General features: G+C 41.1%; 1 protein-coding gene across 1 annotated transcript; it reads left to right on the top strand.

The window, feature by feature from the left end:
- Positions 1-4: 4 nt before the first annotated feature.
- BUB1 (BUB1 mitotic checkpoint serine/threonine kinase) lies at positions 5-18,733 on the top strand (the record flags this gene model as incomplete). The annotated part of the gene is made up of 24 exons (XM_082758154.1): positions 5-402; positions 479-623; positions 868-1,064; positions 1,653-1,693; positions 2,792-2,898; positions 4,305-4,354; positions 4,475-4,665; positions 5,549-5,709; positions 6,057-6,391; positions 7,284-7,336; positions 8,951-9,103; positions 10,102-10,194; positions 11,139-11,229; positions 11,609-11,681; positions 12,317-12,497; positions 13,067-13,145; positions 14,176-14,369; positions 14,613-14,753; positions 15,457-15,572; positions 16,928-17,089; positions 17,241-17,398; positions 17,491-17,668; positions 17,942-18,048; positions 18,469-18,733. The coding sequence occupies 24 exons, from the start codon at positions 5-7 to the stop codon at positions 18,662-18,664; spliced, it is 3,600 nt and encodes a 1,199-aa protein (XP_082614280.1). The 3' UTR covers positions 18,665-18,733.
- Between the last annotated feature and the right edge of the window lie 267 nt (positions 18,734-19,000).

Consider the following 19,000-nt stretch of genomic DNA (forward strand, 5'->3'; position numbering starts at 1 on the left):
TCTCATGCCCGGCCCTGGCTCCCTGCCGGCACTCAATGGGGGGCGCGGGGCGGGGCGGGGGGCGCTTCCCGCCGGCGCCACGGGGACGGGGCGTGGCCTGGGGGTGGGCGTGGCGAGAGGGGCCGCTCGGCGATTGGTGGCGGGGGGCGGCCAATGGGGAGGCGCCGCGCGGGGTTTGAATCAGCGGCGGTTGGGGCTGTGGCGGCGCCATGGAGGAGGGCGGGCGGTGAGGGCACGGCGCCGGGGGGCGGCTGAGGGGGGCTGGGGGCGGCCTGAGGGGGCTGGGGGGGGGCTGGGGGTGCTCCCGGTCCCCCCCCCATCCCCTAACGTGCCGCCCCGCAGGAGCCTGGAGGCCCAGCTCCGGAGCTATGTCGGCAGCGACCCGCTGGAGCCGTGGGACAGGTGGGTGCGCGGGGCGGGCCGGGCCGGGCTGAGGCGTTTGGCGGTGCCTGACGCGGCCCCGGCCGTCCCCCCGCAGGTACGCGCGGTGGCTGGAGGGCTGCCTGCCCGCCCCGGAGCGGCGAGCGCGGCTGCCCGGGCTGCTGGAGCGGCTGGTGGCGGAGTTCCTGCCGGAGGGGAGGTACCGCCGGGACCCCAGGTTCGTCGGCTACTGCCTGAAGCTGGTAGGTGCGGGCGGCGGCGCTCAACCCCTCTGCGAAGGGGAAGGGCAAGCGCGTTCCTTTCTAAAAGCTTTCTCGTGAAGCCGCTTAGCTCATGAGAAACATCTACCAGCTGTTTCCATCTTTAAAAAATAAATAAATAAATCTTAACGTGGAAAGTAAGAAATTGTTCCTGTTCTTTTACTCCTGTAACTTCCTTGGATGCTCTTGGAAGTGCCTACGGGTTGTGTGTTTTTGTCTCGCGCAGGCAGAGTTCATCACCTCTCCGTGTGAGTACTTTGACTACCTGCATGGACAGGGAGTTGGTGCAAATGCCTCTGCCTTCTATATTGCTTGGGCTCAGCAGCTGGTAAATGAGGGCAACGTGCGCTGTGCAATAGCTGTCCTTCAAAAGGGATTTCAAAACCAGGCGCAACCACGAGAGAACTTGGAACAGCTGTACTGGTAATTCTGATGCATCTTTTTACTTACAGAGCTATTTAGATAGTGTTCGGCTGTTTTTTTTCTTGTCTATCTTTGCTATAGCACAGAGCGTATATACACCAATGATTATTTTTGTGAAAGGTGGGTATAAGCTTAAGGATGGTTCTTCTTTGCTGTTCAGTATGTGCTGTCTTTTTTAAAGGGTGTACTGACAAAGCCTGTACCACAGTGCCTTAAGTGAAGTAGAGTCACGGAAGAAAATCCTGAAACTGGTTGATCTGTTTCTTGTCTATTTTCTGTTAAATAGATCCAAATTAAAGCATATCTTGGATTTATTGAGTGTGAGCTTTGTTAATTGCTTATTGTGAGCTATATTCACTCAGCTGATGATAAACAAGATTTTCATCTCTTGCCACCTATTGCGGAGTTGTTTTGCTTTTCACAATGTAAAACTACTAGGATACGTTCAGTAATATGTCCTGTAAGTTATGTGAGCATCTTAGTGTTTGATTTCTAGGCACAAGGACTGTACAAGGAAATCAAAGGTTTCTGGGGGTGGGTGGGGGAAAGGTGACTTAATGATAATAACTGATGTTTCTTGCAATTTAGCTGGCTGCAGAATTACGATCCTCAGAATCCTCCTCTGCAAGGTGAGGCTACAGATCATCTGCCTGTGAACTGTACCTCAATTGGATGAATCTTTTCCCTTGATCAGTGGATTTCGTCACTGTGAAGGAAGCTGTTCGTGCTTCCTTTCTCTTAGCCCTTCTGATGTCTAGGTGGGATTAACAGTGCTCTATTTAGGGAACCTGCTGTATTGATTCTATTCTAGCTATGGTGTTAAAACGTCCAGCAGAGATTTGTTTCAGTAAAGCAGCTGAAGGCTGAGATGTTGTAATTTCAATATGAGAATATTCCTATATATTCCTATAATTAGGAGTGTGAACAATCAAAATAAAGAATGTGAGTAACAGCTCTAAAATTAGGGAATTAATTATTTAGAGCGATAATATTTTAATAGCAAAACTTTAAGTTTGAAGAGCTCGTGCTCCTTACCACGCATAAATGGTAGTTGGATCATCTATCATTGATACCGCAAATGATAGCGGTGTCTTCTCTGAGTGTAAAGATGTTGCAGGAAGCATGGCCGAAAGCACGACAGACACCAGTATGGTCAGATCATGCTCCGTTTTATTGCCCGAATAGCCTAACTTTATAGTGAACTTAACAGGGGTGGATAGTGTCTCACACAAGATTATTGGTCAAAAGCACTCAGACAAACAACTACAAGAAAACAACCCCCTTGTGATTAGCAGTCACATAGACCTTGTCCTTGAAGCCAGAGGCTGGTAACAATATTCTTCTAAATTCCTCAATTGGACGATGTGGGAACACTGTCATGGGAACTTCTCATAGTTGCCCTGGTAGCTTGGTTTGCTCAGCTGCAGCAAGCCATGGGATTTTTGCTGTTTCAAAAAATCCCTCAACATAAAGAAATAATAATATGCACTGTAGAGGATGCAACTGAGAGCTTTTGTTAAGTTCCAGAGCTAGCTGAATGATTACAAAGTGTAATAGGGTTCCTGTAGAAACTGTTTTTTTTACCATTTTCCTGGTTGTATTAAAGATTCTTAAGTGTATTCAAAACAAAGTATAAGTTTTTCAAATGTTTAAAGTTGTAAGTAAAAATTCATACATCAGAAAAAAGATTTCTACTTGTTAATGCAAGCCTGTGTAATCTGTCCCAGGTGCTGCTGTTATAAAACCACTTCAAACTTCACAGGCTGCAAATCAAATGTCTCCTCGAAAAGGTGTTGCGAATCTTAATGATCCAGCATATACTTGCAATAATCAGGTAACAGGCTTGAGAAATGAATTAGTATGGGGGAGATTGTGGGACCCTTGCGTAAGTTTTGGATTAAAGAGCTTGACTGAATAAAAACATTTATATATTCTAACAGTATCTTCCACATCTAAGAAATGTTGCTGATGTGATGCTTAGAGCCTAAAACCCATCTTTGTAGAAATAGTTTCACAAGTATGGGGTCACAGTTGTTAGTTACTCAACGCATTTCCAGTATTCCAGGCAGGGTGATGCATCCAGCTACTTAATGCATCCAGCTAGTTAGTGTTCTTTGCAGGGATAGTACTATAAATGGTATTTTGTCTGTTGTGATTGAATATCGTCCACACTGAATTTCCATGCTACTACTTTTATATGCTATTGAAGAATAAATGAAAGATAATGCCAGAGGAAGAAGGGAAACTTCCAAAATGGTCCTTAGTGAGATGGTGGCTTTGCGTAGAAATCAGTCTGATGATGGGAAATTACTAGGAGATGACACTCTCATGGCTCCTGAGCCCCTCTGTGGAGGAATGTCAATAGAGCACTCTGCCACGTCAGTGTGTAGCAAGTTCCAGCTGAGGTTCTTTTCATGCCTTGTAGAAATTTTAGTTAACTTTTCAGAATTGTGTCACTCTGGAGTCTTCTTCCTCCATCCTCTTCCCCACAATAAAACCAAAAAAGAAACCATGTTAATTCTAACCCATCTTAGATACGTACCAGAATGCAGCACTGTAGTTCTGAGGTTTGGTGGAGCTAGTTAAATTTCTTTGCAGTTCTTGTGACAGAATAAGATGAAAGATGAATGGGGGGGGGGTGTGAAATTTAAGACTGAAAAACTGTGGGTAGGAAATATGTCAGCTTTCTCAACTTTGTCCCATTTTCTAAAGTGCATGTGACTCTTTCAGTTTGGTATTGCCTGCAAGTACTAAAAGGTGTCATGAATGATTAAAGCTACTTAGACCTCTTGCCTGCCTCCATACCCCTGAAATTGGATAGCTTGTCAAAGAAAGAAATCAGAGGAGGCCATCCAGTCTGTTCTTTACAAACCCACGTGATCTAGAAATTACAGTCCTGTTTTTTGGGGACTAGAAAATGCCTGTTCAACTCGTCCCAGAATCCTTCTGAGGACTGCAGTTTCCAGAAGTATATCCTTGTGTCTGGATTCTCTGGGATCTTGTTCATTTTCCAAAATTTTTCAGTGATAACAGCAGACTCTTAGACAGTTAATTCTTCAGGATGAGCTTTCTCGGGCTGTGATCACTTGTATATTTCTCCTGATCTGTTTGTTCTTGCTATGCTCATGGTCTGAATTGTCATCTCTTTGATCCAAATTAAATATTATGGACTTCCAGATTGCTAGTCCTGTCAAAATGGATGGCTAAATATAATGCTTTCTCCCTACCCCACAACTTTAGGGTCCTGATTGTGCTGGTACTCAGTCCTGCTCTTCTGGTGAACGAGAAGTGTAAGTTTTTAAAAAAAAAAAAAAAGAGGGGAGGGGGCCTCACTTTTGGGAAAAAAAATAACATATTCCCCAGAACAAATCCAACAAACTTGAACAGAACTTTTTTATTTTTCCTCACAGAAAGTATGTGACATACCTCTCCAAATCTGAAGTTCTTCCGAAGTCATCGTCTGCTGCTGTTGAATGTGAGCAGGTTGCAATGTATAATAAAAACCTGCTCATATGTGAAGGCTCTGAACTTTCATTTGAGGAGCTCAGAGCCAAGCGATACTTCATGAAATACGAGCGCCTCAGAAGACAGAAAGAACGCGGTATTCTTCTTCTACCTAACTATTTCAAAACCATTCTCATGTTCTTGGAAAAGTAGCACCTGTCTATATTCATGTCTTTTCAAGCTCTGTTGAAGCCTGAAAACTTTCTCAAAGGCCAGATTATCATCCCTGTACAAAAACAGGCTGTGGTAAGCTAGGAAACACTAGTAAATAGGCCAAATGACTGACGTGTAACGGTGTCAAGTTGTCTTCAAACCCTTCAAGGACTTAATTCCAAAACTGTCACGATGCTGACATTTAGATTTTAAGCTCATCCTTTTGGTTTTGTCTTTTGAAGCCTAGATTTTCTTGAGAAGTTCCTTCTGAGGAAATTGCAGGCAAGTACAGACAGCTCTTAGCAGTACTAGTTACCCTGATGTGAGTTGTATCTGTGGCTCTGTGCTTACCAGCTGATACCTATAATTCAAGATAAAGAATATCTTTGTTCCTCTCTGTAGTCTGTAATCAGAATCCAGAGTATTCTTACCATTGTGTTTCTAAATGCATATTTAAAACCAGTGTTTGGGTGGATTTTTTTTTTATTGCAGTAGTTATGTATGATAATTCCCAGCAAACACAGCTCTCCCTTCAGGGACAGCAGGCTCCATCTCCACTTAGATGTTACCAAAGGGTTGCTTTGATAGAATTTTTCAGAGCTTAGTGTTCTTTTGTGCTGAAGATGGGAGGCATGAGTATGCTTGCAGTAGGAGCACTGAGGCTGGCACTCTAAGTGTAAGAGAGGTATCCTGGCCTGTGAACTCCTTTAGAAGCATTAGGGCTGCTGCTGGTGTCCAGGCTAGTGTTGAGATAGCGTTGTGTAGCTGTCCCTTTTCATTGTTTGATTTAATATCTGGTTTACTTAATATCGACATTTCTTCATTAGAAGAAGAAGAGAGGGATTCTATCAAAAGAAAAGAATCAGCTGTCCTTGAACTGCAAGCCCTGCAGCAGAAGCTGGAACAGCTCACTCAGCTCACCAAAAGTTTGGAGGAAACCAGACTGGAACCAGCATCTACAACGTTAGCTGAACAAAATAAGCAGTCGGTGAGTATGGGCTATGATAAATAGGAGCAGTCCTCTTGAACTTGCTGCATAAAATTTAGCTGTGCTTTAAATGGTAACCCAAGCAGTGTGTTAACCAAATCTGGAAGTCGAGGTTGCAATATCTGACTAGTATAGATACCTGGCATAACCTTAAATACATGATGAAACACTTTTAATTGTGAAACCTCAAAGATTGGTTTTGCTTCTCTGTGATCTAGTTTTAGTTGCATGTGAAAGTTCTCTTAAGCATGATAAGCTCTTCTAGTTATGCAAAATAAAAGGGCAAATGGCAATGTTTATACGTGTGTGGGTTTTTGAGGGTAAAACAGTATTTTTCATCTCTGAAGGTATATTCACATGTAGCACCTAGCGCAGCTCAGCAGCAGAAATGGATGGCATCTTGTCAAAGCTCAGGTCTGCAAACCCTCCAAGGGCTGGTGCCAGACCAGCTTCAGTCAAGCATTTTGTCATCAAATGCTCTTACACTGAAGTCCGTGAACCCAGTTGGCCACCAGATGAAATCTTCCTTGTTGTTGGAAGCAACATACAAGAAGGACACAATCAAAACTCAGCAAGAGCTTGGAGAAGTCCAGAAGAGTTTATTACACTCTCCATTCAATGGTGCTCCAGCTCAAGAGCAGGCGCGTCCTGACTCGACTCTTAATTGGATCACTGGAGAACAGTACGTATAAACAGTTTGATTCTTGTTCTACAAATTGTGCAGTCTTCTGTAGTTACGCTTTACCTGAAAACTAACTTGAAGAAAGGGTTTTTACTCTTCTGAAAAAATCTGAAGTGGCCTGTGGAAACCAATATTTAGACGTAGATCAAACTCTTATAACTTATGATCCTTACTTCAGTCTCTAATTCTTTTCACCCCATGTTTTAGTTGTAATAACTAAGAACAAATTCATTGCATAACCAAAGTGATTATTCAGCATTTGTGTCCCTGGCATGCCTGAAATAAACAACAGAATGTGCTTAGTTCATGCAGATACCAGATGTTACAACTTGGCTGCAAATGTCTCTGGAAAAGAAAGTGCTTTTATTTATCTTTTGCACTTGGGCTTGTGTGACAGAGATAATGCATGAAACAATTGGGGGTGGGGTGGAGAGAGGAGACAGAAACCTAGGTTGGCAACAAAACGGGCATGTCTGAGTAGGTTTGACCGACAAGGTAAGGTGAAACAGAAGCAGTTGTCATTCACTTGTATAAGGGAGACAAACTATCCAAGAATATTTAATGCCTGTGTTTTATCTTTTTTAAAGGACTCTGCCTTTTGGGTTTTGTTTCTATTGGCAACTGTGTGAGAAACTTGGAGGGCCTGGGGGAGATATAATAATTTTCTGAAAAGTTCTTTGACTTCATTTACGTGTCCTTTGTGTGGAAAAAGCAGGATCCCTGGTTGTCCTTTCTAAATGTTTCCTTTGTTCTAAGCTGGGAAAGGACCCTGTACTGCTTAAAATGCATTATTATTAAGTCCTGAACTGAAGCTGAACTTTTTAAAAATAATTTAATTTAGAAGAAAGGTATTTATTTCAAGCTCTAATGGTTTTTAATTTTTCATTTGAAGGCACTCTAAAAAGAGATCCACTGGACTAGCTACTTGTGTGGACGTGAAGGAAGGTAATAAACTAATTCTTGACAAGACCAATGCAGCTTGTATGACTTCACTGGCTGGAGTTGAATAGCACATAGCTTTTCAGTTTTGGTAGACCTAGACCATCTTACTTGAAAGTTCTTGAATATTCAACATAAATGTGTACAGAACTTTATCATGTAGTTCTACCTGATGGCTGAAGTCTCACACCAAATGTGTGGGACGGCACTATTTCAGTATTTGCATTTCCATTCCCATTATGAATAAGACATAATTTTTTCTGGTAACTACAAAGAACACTTAATTTGGGAAAGAATTTCAATAGTTAATTGTAAAAACAACCTATAAGTTTTGCTTTTAAAGTGAGATTACCTATCTAATCTGTAGTAGGAATTCTGGATCTTCTGGAAAAATATAATGAAGTGTGTTGGATGTATATGTGAAATTATGTGGGATACATATGATGTAGGAGCAGAAAGTGAATTGTATGACTTCTTGAGCTTCCGTTACTACTTACAGTTCTGCATTTGGATGACCAAGATGAAATATTATGTTTTTAACTTCAAAGGAATTTGTGTGAGTTTTAATACTTTGCTAGTTGACTCTTACTGACTGCATTTTCAGTCATCAGTGACTGGGCACAGTTGCCACCAGTAGATACTGGTTTTAGTGGGCCTCTGCTTTCCAGGGAAGATGACCCTTCTGAGTGGCTAAATGATTTGCCCTTGGGAGGGGATTTTCCTCAGGTTACTGGGAGCATGTTTCCTCTTCCTAAAGAGGTGATGTGTCAGAGAAATGAGACTAAAATGCTGAAACTTAATACAGCAGTAACCTGGCTGAAACAGTGACCCATAATACAAAGGGAAACAGACTATAAGATCCACTAATCACTTTCAGTTTTAAACTCTTAGCACTTACAGGCTGTTTATACTTCACTGTGTAAATTAACCTTGGCTGGCTGGGAACTCTTGAGGTCTCTGACATAATGCTTCCTTCCCCTAGTTTCTGTCAGAACCTTCAGGGACTTGGGGGCAGACCTTAGAGTAAGAATGTGGGCAAAACATCCTTTTCCATGTCACCTTTTGCTAGGTCCCTTACCCTACTGAGCAGTGGGTTCAGTTTCCTTATTTTTAATGTGTTTGTTTTTTTGTTTGTTTTTTTTTTTTTTTGTACAAGAAATGGTTGTTGCCACATCTCTCACTAGTTCCAACCCTAGTTAAGCTTTTTGACTTTCCTGACTCCATCCTTGCATGCTTGGGCAACGTCTTGGTATCCTTTCCATGTAGCTGGTCCCTGTTTCCACTTTCTGTGCAATTCCTTTTTAGTTTGAGCTCGGTCAGGAGTCCTTTGTCTTCACTGGCTTCCTTCCTGCTTAACTGTGTCAGAACGGATTGTTCCTGTGAACTGAGAGCATCCTCAAAGACCACCCAGCTGTCCAAGGTCCATTCTGCCCTTCGGGGCAGTCTCCCTTGGGAACAAGCAGATCACTGAACAAGCTAAATTCTGCTCTCCCGAAATTCTGGGTTGTCGTTCTGCTACTCCTCTTATTTACTTCTCTTGCTAACATTTTGCTGGCTACTGAAATGTTGATAAACAATCCCAGGCTAGTTTAGAAATGATCTCGCTGTTTTCTTTTCTAGCATCTAGAGTTGGAAATTCTTCCTTTGCTTCTGGAAATGCTTCTCAAGCTACACCAAATACCTCCCTTGGAGGAACCTCCCTTGGAGGAGCAACACAGGCAACGCCATTCAAAGTGCAACCTTCACCTACAGTTCATACCAAAGAAGCATTGGGTAGGCATCTGGAATAATACGCTAGTTTCACTGGAATTAATGGGGTCTTGCCTGGTAACTTTTAGTGGAACTGAATATAAAATGGGGCTATGTAGCTATAGGCATTCACACCTAGAGGAAAATAAAATTAATGGTACTGGTACTCTTCTGCAGTCGACTTGGTGACCCAACATCTTCTTCCAAGACAGGGGCAGTAAAACTCTGCTCAGGAAATAGCAGCCTTAGTAACATCCCAGCAGCCACATGTTGTCAAATTCTGAACAAGTCACTGGTTATACACCTGCTAGGCTTTGGGCAGCATGTTCAGCTGAATTTGTCTGTACTGTTGGTGACTCTTGTTTCTGAGATGATGACTTTCAACAGGCTAATGTGGAAGAATGATAGGAAGTTAATAACTTGACTCTTGCTGACATCGAGCTTCCCTCAGAGTTCACACCAGGGTGCCTTATGCAAAAGTTTTTTGTTTTATAGGATGAGCGTTATCAATCCTAAATGCTGATTTTTTCAAAATCCCACAATGGAAACTGTGACTTTTTTCTGATATCAGATGTAGAGTGATAGTACCCAGAAGTTACTCTGTTCCTTTTGTGTGCTTCTGCCATGTTCTTCTGTTTTGGTAGTAAGCCTGTTAACTACTACTACGTAGCAAACAGCTACTGCCGAATATAAATCTGTAAAAAGAAAAACCAAAAAGCTTGTGGTATGCATTAGTTATCCAAATCTCTTAAAAAATAAAAGAACTTTCTCCTTTAGAAGAACCCAAAATCTCATCTTTGAGAGTGTGAGGGTTTTTTTAGGGAGAAAAATTCATGGCACCAGCAGATATGCATTGGTTAAGTCTAATCTTCCTGCTCAGTTATCTGGAGTGTTTAAATGCAAGAGTAAGGAATAATAGTTCACTGGCATTTGATAAATCATAAGAATCATTCAATTCAACTATTACAGAACAGATAAACTTTATTAGGTGGCATTCACGTATTTTTCTTTTCTATTTCTAGGATTTCTAATGGATGTGTTTCAAACACCCTTCTCACCTGAACTATCTCTTGAAGAAAGTGAGGAGCAACTTGAGGTCTTTTGTAGAAAAAGGGGTATGTACTTTTTTTTTTTTAGTCCTATGTCCTTTATTTCACTCCTATGTTTCTTGCATACTCCTACCACTGTTCCCCATAATTTTGAAGCAAGTAGTTGTGTGAGTCAGTGTAAAGTGAAGAAGCAATTTCTTAACCTGGTAGTGCATTTGATTTATTGACAAGTTCTAAATGTTGATGCACAGTCTAAGACAGGCAGAAGTACTTTAATGCTAGCAGCCTATTAACGTCATCATTAAATGTTGCTTCTCTGTAGACACGTCTGTGGTATTTAAAACCTGACTTTGAAAAGTGCACAGCTGATTCTTCATATGAATAAAGCTTTGTTTCTAAGCCATTTTGCAAGCTAGGTGTTAGTCTCTGAATAGCCAGCTTATCAGTAACAGTTAAGTCTCTCTGAAAGCTAGGTAGTGGCTTATGACAGTGAGCTCAAGGATATTTCACAGCAGGTCAGATGCAGCCAAGGAAGCTTCTGTATTCCTGGCCATTCTTGGTTTTCTGAGATGGAAAAATCTTCTCCATTTCTAAGCCTTTATGAGAAAGACCAGTTGAGTGGTAGTTCTGAGGATGCTCCTGGATATAGCCATGACTGCATCTCTTACTCTGGCTTTAAGCACTTGCATGTTTACCTTGTTTATCTGCTTCAGTTTCTTTTCTTTTTTTTTAAAGTTTCTATCCAGTCTTTACAAGAAAATAAGTTATATCTATTTCAAGTCCATGTGTGCCAAAACTAACCTATTATCAAGCCACTGACCTTCCTTAAAACAAGCATCTTTACTTCTAAGGGGTGCCTCGCTATAGCATGTCTGTGCCTGACCAAAAATAATTGTGCAGTATCCTAAAAGAGAAGGTACAACTTCAAGCCCCTCAGCTGCTTGGTTAGGGGAAAAATGTGACTTAATATAATCTCCACTGTGTGACGATCAGTGATCTCTTATTTTAAGAGCCTGATGGAACCTTGAAGGTTAATGTTGCTGCCCCTGTCGTGCCTATGTTTTCTATCTTTGAAGATGAGAATGAAAAAGAGAATAGCAGGTAAGGAGAAAAAAAGCAACAGAGCTGTTTATTGAGAATTACATATAGGATTGATTCTATTCCATGTAATTTTGCTATGACTGTATTTGCAGTATGAGGATTGGCTTGAATAAAATCAGTAGCAGCTGTGGGGAAGTGGCATGAGAAAGCTGTAGCTGCTTCTCTGTAGAATTGCGCAACTTTCCTGTTTGGACAGTGTGCTTAAGATGCTTAATTTTCTGGACAACTGAGGATAGCTTGTTTCTTGAGCTACTGCAACTTCTGTTAGTATCCACAAATGGTTTTCTTTAAATAAATAAAAGCATCAAATCTTTGTTACGATCAGTCTGCCTTGGAAGGTTTCTGGGGAAAAGTTATTCTAAGCTACCTGTTTTGTCAGAATCCCACAGCGTAAAAAGAAGTCAGAAGAGCCCAGAACTTTTGGACAACGTCCCTTGACTGACTGTACAGAAGTGAGTGTTTGATCTTATTGCAAGAATTAGCCTTGATGACGGGTTAGGTAGTTATGTTTCTGTTGTCCTAGTCCCTCAACAATCCTACAAATGAAATTTTGTTAAAGCCTAGCTACCCCTTTCTGTTCACTGATAGCGGGATGAGCTTTTTCACTTGTTAATTTTCATAAAAATTCTAGGAGCTTAGTAGTGGAGACCTCTATTCATAGAACAGATCTGACTGCAGTTGAGGTGTAGATTTGGCATCTCTGTAGGGAAGGAACAACAGGGAGAGGGAACGAGAAATGCCTGAAGTTGTGCTAACCACCTGACAATTTTCATAGCCAAGGAGATGCATGAAACTTCAGGCTGCTTGGATGCAAGTGAGAAGCTTCTTCAGATTCTCCTATGACAATTTTTTGATGTCTAACATTTTGCTGTGGAACTGATTATTGCCAACACGCAAGCCTGACACAAAACTATATAAGCCTGTGATTTAGGCTATGTTGACTTTCCTTTATTTTTCTAATAACATAAGTTGACATATTCAGACTCTGCATTACTGAGACTGGAGGCTGCTAGTACGTTACAGTGTAGGTCTGACAGGACAGTTTTGATGGCTTAACGTAAATCTGCATGTTTATTTTTCTGTCCAGGAAGAAACAGGGACACCAGAGTTCTTGAGGGATGATTATACGGTGTGGAATGTACCATGTAGTAATAAAACATTAGCTGCCAGTCCAAACAACACAAGAGACTTTGCACGAGCTGCCCAGCTTGTATCAACACCATTTAATTACCTGTCAGCACCTTCACGACAAGCTTTCGAGGACAAAGGTAATATAACGAATACTTCAGGTTCAGAGCATCCAATTCAGTGCCGTGTAACTATTTCTATACCCTACTTACCTTGCAGGCCTTGCCAAATACAGTGTAGGCTGTGCTGCTGCAACTTCTGAATGCAACTTCATTGCAGAACAGCTTCTGGGAGCATGGGCAGACCCAGCACTTAAATTTTCCAAGAATTACTTTAACTGGGGATGAAGAAGAAAAGGTGGCAAGGGACAGGGGAGCCTTTGGCTGTGCTGTCAAATGGCTGTTCTGAGCTATTGCAGAGTTCTCAGAGTTCAATTGACTGAAGTCCAGGCATCATCCTCTTCAGTGAGGACCATTATGCTTGTCTATCCCTCTTTCAGTCTTGGAATACTCTTCCCTGAAGAAATCAAGCTATTGTCTTTTCTTGTATGTTTTAAAATAAGCTTGTTTGATGCTTGCTCTTGTGATACCTTAGCAATTTCCACATCTGCAGTGTGACTTTACCCTTCTTGTGTTGGTAATAATACTCTGAATGTGCTTGTCTTTTGGGAAAATAAGCATGTGCTATTGTTGCTGCTCCCTTTGTTCAGCTCCCAGGGATGACATGCTGCAAATGGATTTGGAGTCTTCTGAAGAACTGCACAAACAGGCAAAAACTAAGAAGCTAAGGTATAGCGTTGACTTGCTGAGATTTTCAAGATTTCAGGTTGCAATGCAAATTTATGCCAGCATAGGCAGCTCTGCTGTGCTGCTCTTGGTGCAAGTTTTCCAAGCAATCTAGAGCTAACATATTTGAATAAAATTACTAAGATGTACACTAGTAAACAGTCACTCTGAAGTTGCATGAACCTGGGCGTGGTGATTATGTCCCTGAAAAAGCTCTAATGATTTAATTTTTTGTCACACTGTATGAGTATCAAGTGCTCGAACAATTGTACTGATTCTTTTAAGTCTCTTTTTGCCCCTGGGGGGCGGCAATAACTGCTAGTTGGTAGCACTACTGCTGCGTTTGGGGAAGCAGTGTTTGCAAGGCATGTGGGTGAAACAGACATTTGGAAAATGCTTGACTTGCAGTATTTGAACTTCTACAGTTAATGGAGTTAACTTGACCTCCCCATAGAACCTTGTGTAATAGTTTTCTTGGGAGGCTCAGCAGTACCTTTTCTGTAACATACATCTCTCACTCAAGTGTGAGAACACGTGTTGAATGATTTCATAGAGATGGTCAAGAAGAGAACATATGATGTGCCTTTGAAGGCAAAGGTCACCTTGTTGATTCTGCCAGCGTGCTTCCTGTCACAGGATGTATTGCTCAGTATATATGGATATAGAGGCTAGAGCAGTTCTGCTGAGCTGCTAGGTGTGAGGTAGCTTTGATCTAGAGTGCCAAGATGTTCTACAGTAGGTTTTGTCAGAAAAGTCTGCAGGCATTATTAAAGAGTAAACGCATAAAGAATCATGAGCAAATATGAAATGCTGATAAGTCTGCTAGGCTCTGTTGTCCTTTAACAGATTTAATTGCTGCTTGAAGTAAAAGATGTAGATAGCGTATGCAGGCCATTATTGAACCACGCCCAGAGTTCTTAAGGTTATGGCAAAGGTTGCAAGCATGGATGTGTGACGTACTTGTGGCTTATTGAAGATATCAAAATGCCGTGGCAGTTCTGTCAATTAATATTATTTTGTTTTAAACATGTAGCCCTGCTCTTGAACACATTGCAGAACAAGGAGAACCTCTAGGAAATGTTACTGCTACCACTGCTTCTCACAAATTACGTGAGCAGACTGCCACTAGTAGAGCTGAATATTCATCTGTTGGGGTGGACAAGAATTCCTATGACAAACTGTCTGGAACTGAGCAGGACGGGACCGCCAGGACTGGTAGAACTTCAGGTACTATGGTTTTCTTCTCTGAAGTTTGAGACTGGAGCAGTGCTTTGTTCCAGTGTGCGGGTGGTCACTGTAATAAGTCAAGTGTCTTGTGGGTCCTGCAAGGAGATCACTGCTATGTACAAGATAGGAGGGAGGACAAGTGTGAATCAATTATACTCCTTCAAATATAAGTGTGTGTGCTGCTTCTTTGAAATGACACTTTTTCTTTATTTCTTATTCTTAAATATTGTTCTTTCTATGAAGTCCTTGTTGAGAATCCATGGGATACGGAATTGATTTGCAAATTCTTATCAGAGCTTCCTAAACCACTCAATACCTATGACAACTATTTTGAATGGAAATCTGCTCTTCCAACCATCAAACTGAAGACTGAACTCCCCTTGGGTAAGAGCTACTTGATACGTTTCATTTTGAAGCACTTGTTGCAGGTTTTTCTGGGAACTCCTGAAGTATTTTTTCTAATCCAGTTTACTTATGCATATATCCAAATAGCTTCCAGGTTATCTAAACCTCAAATATGAAATTAGACCTTTTCGTTTGCTCTTTGAAATCGGAACCTAACCATTTTTGATTAGGTATTCTGAGGAAGGAACAAAGATACTTTTCCTAGTTTTCCTTTCCTGGTAATTTGTGACATATACACTGGTATAGTATATAGTATAGAACTGATGTTCTGTACACTTCGTATAGAACAGCAACAGTCCTCTGTCAACAAAATCCGTATGACAATAATTGCAACACACTTCTATGACTTAAACATTAGTGTTTACTTTTTAAGGAATGCACTTTAGAATTTGATCACTTCCAGGGAGTTGAACTAAAATAGAAACACTGATTTTAGTGTATGACACTTCATAGCACTCTTGTTCTCTTCAGTGACTGCAAGCTCTCTTTTATTGAAAGCATGCCTAGCAAGAAGAGCGAGTAGAGAAAGACTAGCACTAGGGTTAAAGCAACAAGTTGATTATGGCTGGTGCTTCCAACCCCCCAATCCGTCCCCCTCCTCCAAGTATTAAAGTCTCATCTGTGAAGTTTGCAAGCAGGGCTTTGTGGTGTTAACCTTTTTTTTTTTTTCCACCTCATAAAGGTTCTAGCTCATTCCACGTGGACTGCTTGGTTGGAGAAGGAGCATTTGCTCAAGTCTATCAGGCTTCCATTCTGGATGCCAGTAACCCTAGAAACAATCAGAAAGTAACATTCAAGGTAAGTAGTGTTGATTCAGAATAGTTCTGCTGGAAAATTCTGGAATTTTATAGGAATCTGACACCTCCCTGGATGGATTTTGCTGAGATTTATTTACAAATATGTAATAAAACATATTGGAATATCCTCAAAGCCTTGTTCCGTTTGTGTGCTGTAATGTCCAACGCATTCTACATGGGAAGCTTTTTATTCACCTGCCTGAACTTCCTCGTGATCTTCTTTATATAGCATAGTCATAGGTAGCCTGGCTATAATTCTTAGTCTTTAGGGCATCTTTCTCAGCTGAGCAAATGGATCTATTTGTGTGAAATGCTCTTAGTTCACAGCAAACTAAATTGTGTATAAATTAATGATAAAACTGCTCTTTCTATTAGGTCACAGTGAAAGGGATGCTTGCTTCCAGATGCATGCGTGCTGGCTTTCCACAAGCATTTTTGTGCTTTGTGCAGCCAGCCTGTTTGGTGGCTGCTGGCTGTTTTATACTCTGGGTGATGCCTCTAGGGTGCAGTTTTCTTAACAAGTGCGCTTGTCTAGATGGAGGTTGTAGATTGAGCAGCTCTCTCCCTGCTCTCCCCTTCTGCAGCCTGCTTCAGTGCAGGAATGAGCAACAGATGATAGGATGTGCTTTCATCAGAACTACTGCCAAAATAAAGGTCTGTGCAACTGCATGGTCAGTTTAGCCCAAGAGGGTTATACTTGATCATGCAGCCTTGCATCTACTGCTGGCTGAAAGCCCACATGCACTTAATACAACCTGGCTGAAATGTGGCTGTGTGATTGGGTTGATACCATACCCCCTTCAAATCTGTTTTTCCTACCTTTTGGAATCTTTTTGTGGATCTCCTCTGCATTGTTTCAATCTTCCAACAAATAAATATTTTTCTTATAATACCTTAACTGGAAGTTTTCTGGTAGCTAAATGTAATGTTTAAGAAGTTTCTTTTTGAACATCAGGCATTTAGTGTTAGGGAGACGAATCAAAAAGGCTCTTCTCTTTGGAACTCATTATAAACCAAACCTTCACTTAAAGCATACGTTGGCAGCAGGAGGCTAAAACATCAATGTTGCAAAAGGCTAACATTTGAATAGCATTAAAGAGCGTATAAGCCACAATGGAGTTGTGGCATGTAATTGAAGTAGTGATTCAAGAGGATTATTTGTTGAGTGGATTGACCTGAGGTTAACTACTTGAGATGTAATTATTTTATTTGATCAAAAAAGAAGTGTTTAGGAACTTGAGTCTGAAGTTTAAGAAAAAAGCTGAGAACTGTGTTTTTTTTTTTAATTTACTGGTTATATATAAAAAAAAAAAAAAAATAACAGATATACCTAGTACATCACGTTTTTGGTTACAGGTCCAGAAGCCTTCCAATCCTTGGGAGTTCTACATAGCAACCCAACTCGTAGAAAGACTCAATCCAAGTATACGCCATCTTTACATCCACTTTTATTCTGCTCATTTTTTCCAAAATGGAAGCATTTTAGTTGGTGAGCTCTACAACTATGGAACATTGCTGGTAAGTGTACTCAACTTGTGCCCTGAGTCTCTTCACTTTATGGAACTTCATTATGAACACAGTCTGTACTTACCAACATGGATATGTGATCCATATTGAGCTGTTTTTTTGTGTAGCTGATGGTTCTTCCCAATCTTTGTTTTGTACACAGAATGCCATAAACATTTACAAAAAAATTCCTGAAAAGGTTATGCCTCAAGCGCTTGTAATCTATTTCGCTGTAAAAATACTTTATATGGTAGAAGAGCTCCATACCTGCAAAATAATCCATGGTGACATTAAACCTGATAACTTCCTGCTTGGAGAAAGGCAAGTATTTCACTTTGCTACATGTGATGTCAGCATATCATGGTATTATAGTCTGATGCTTATTGAATTGCTGCTTCTCATCTTGGTTGAAGGTTTCTGGATAATGATACATGTGACATAGATGGCCTCTCTCATGGTTTGACGCTCATTGACTTGGGACAGAGTATAGATATGAAATTATTTCCTGAAGGAACTGCGTTTACTGCAAGGTGTGAAACATCAGGGTTCCAGTGTATTGAAATGCTGACACAGAAACCGTGGAACTACCAGGTATGAGGTTGTGGAGACAGCCTGAACGTTTGGAGCTTAATGCGTGCATTAAGCATATGAGTAGATGAATTACAGAAATATTAGACTTCTGCACTGGTGCTGTAGATCTAGCTCAGTGCTCCAGGGGAGCACTTACGGAGCTTGCTCTGTTGGCTCCAAGGATTGTGGTTTTGGGGTTTCTTTTTTGTTCTGAGTTTGTTTTAGTCTGTTTTTTTGCAAATTTCTTGTGGTTCAGGTATGCATTTTTAATATGGAACTTGCGTATACTTTTAGACAGACTACTTCGGCATAGCAGCAACAGTCTACTGCATGCTCTTTGGTACCTACATGCAAGTGAAGAATGAAAATGGTGTCTGGAAGCCTGAAGGTTCCTTCAGAAGGTTGGTGTCAAGTCTTTTTAAAATTCCCATCTGTAGGAAGATATATCATTAACCTCAAACCTGATAGTAGTTTCTGTCACAGCTTTTGGCATTGTTTGCCTTTACCTCTCAGTGCTCAAAAAACATAGGTTTGGTGCACAGGAACTGCCTCACAGAACTGCTTTTACTGACTAAAGTACAGGAAGCCTTTTGGCAGTGGACGTGGTGAATTGCATTGCATCCTTGGCTTCTTGCTGCCTGGAAGGAGAAAAAATCCCTCTGGTTTACTAAGCAGCATGCCACAATGGAAACTGTTCTATTACGTGATGGTCTGCAGTTGCTCCAACCTGTAGATGGGGTGGGAACGGGTAAATACAGGAAACAGTACTTTAACAGTTAAACCTTTTTTTTGATGCTTTTTTTGGTTGTTGTTCCTTCCAGGCTTGCCAATGCTGAAGTGTGGAAAGAGTTCTTTGACAGCATGCTAAACATACCAAACTGCCATAGTCTGCCTTCATTAGGAGTTCTACGCAAAAGGCTGAAGGACTTATTTTGCAAGTCATATGCAAAGGAAATAAAGTTCCTTCGGAACAGACTCGTTGTGTTGCTCATAGAGCACAAACGGTCACGAAAATAAGCATTTAGCTTGCAAAGGTATTGAGAATTGGAACATCCTGCATGCAAAATCTTTTTTGTAATACCTTGTTTTAAAAATAAACATTCTTGGGTTAGCTTCAGGAATGGTAACTTTCATCTTTCTGTGGTTTCATGAAAGAAGTTGCACAGAAATCTTACTGCATGGAAACTAAGTGTTAATTGAACTTGTGTAGTTTCAGTGTGGGAGGCACAGGCATGCTAGAGACTGACTGTAGTTGTAATAATATGTAGTGCATTTTGAGCAGTGGGGAAAACAGCTGGTGAAAAAGGTTGTGCAGATGATGCTTGCAGCCCCCACTGTGTAGAGGATTTAGTC

This window comes from Aythya marila, assembly GCF_965140915.1.
Source record: "Aythya marila genome assembly, chromosome: 3".
Classification (NCBI taxonomy): Eukaryota; Metazoa; Chordata; class Aves; order Anseriformes; family Anatidae; genus Aythya; species Aythya marila.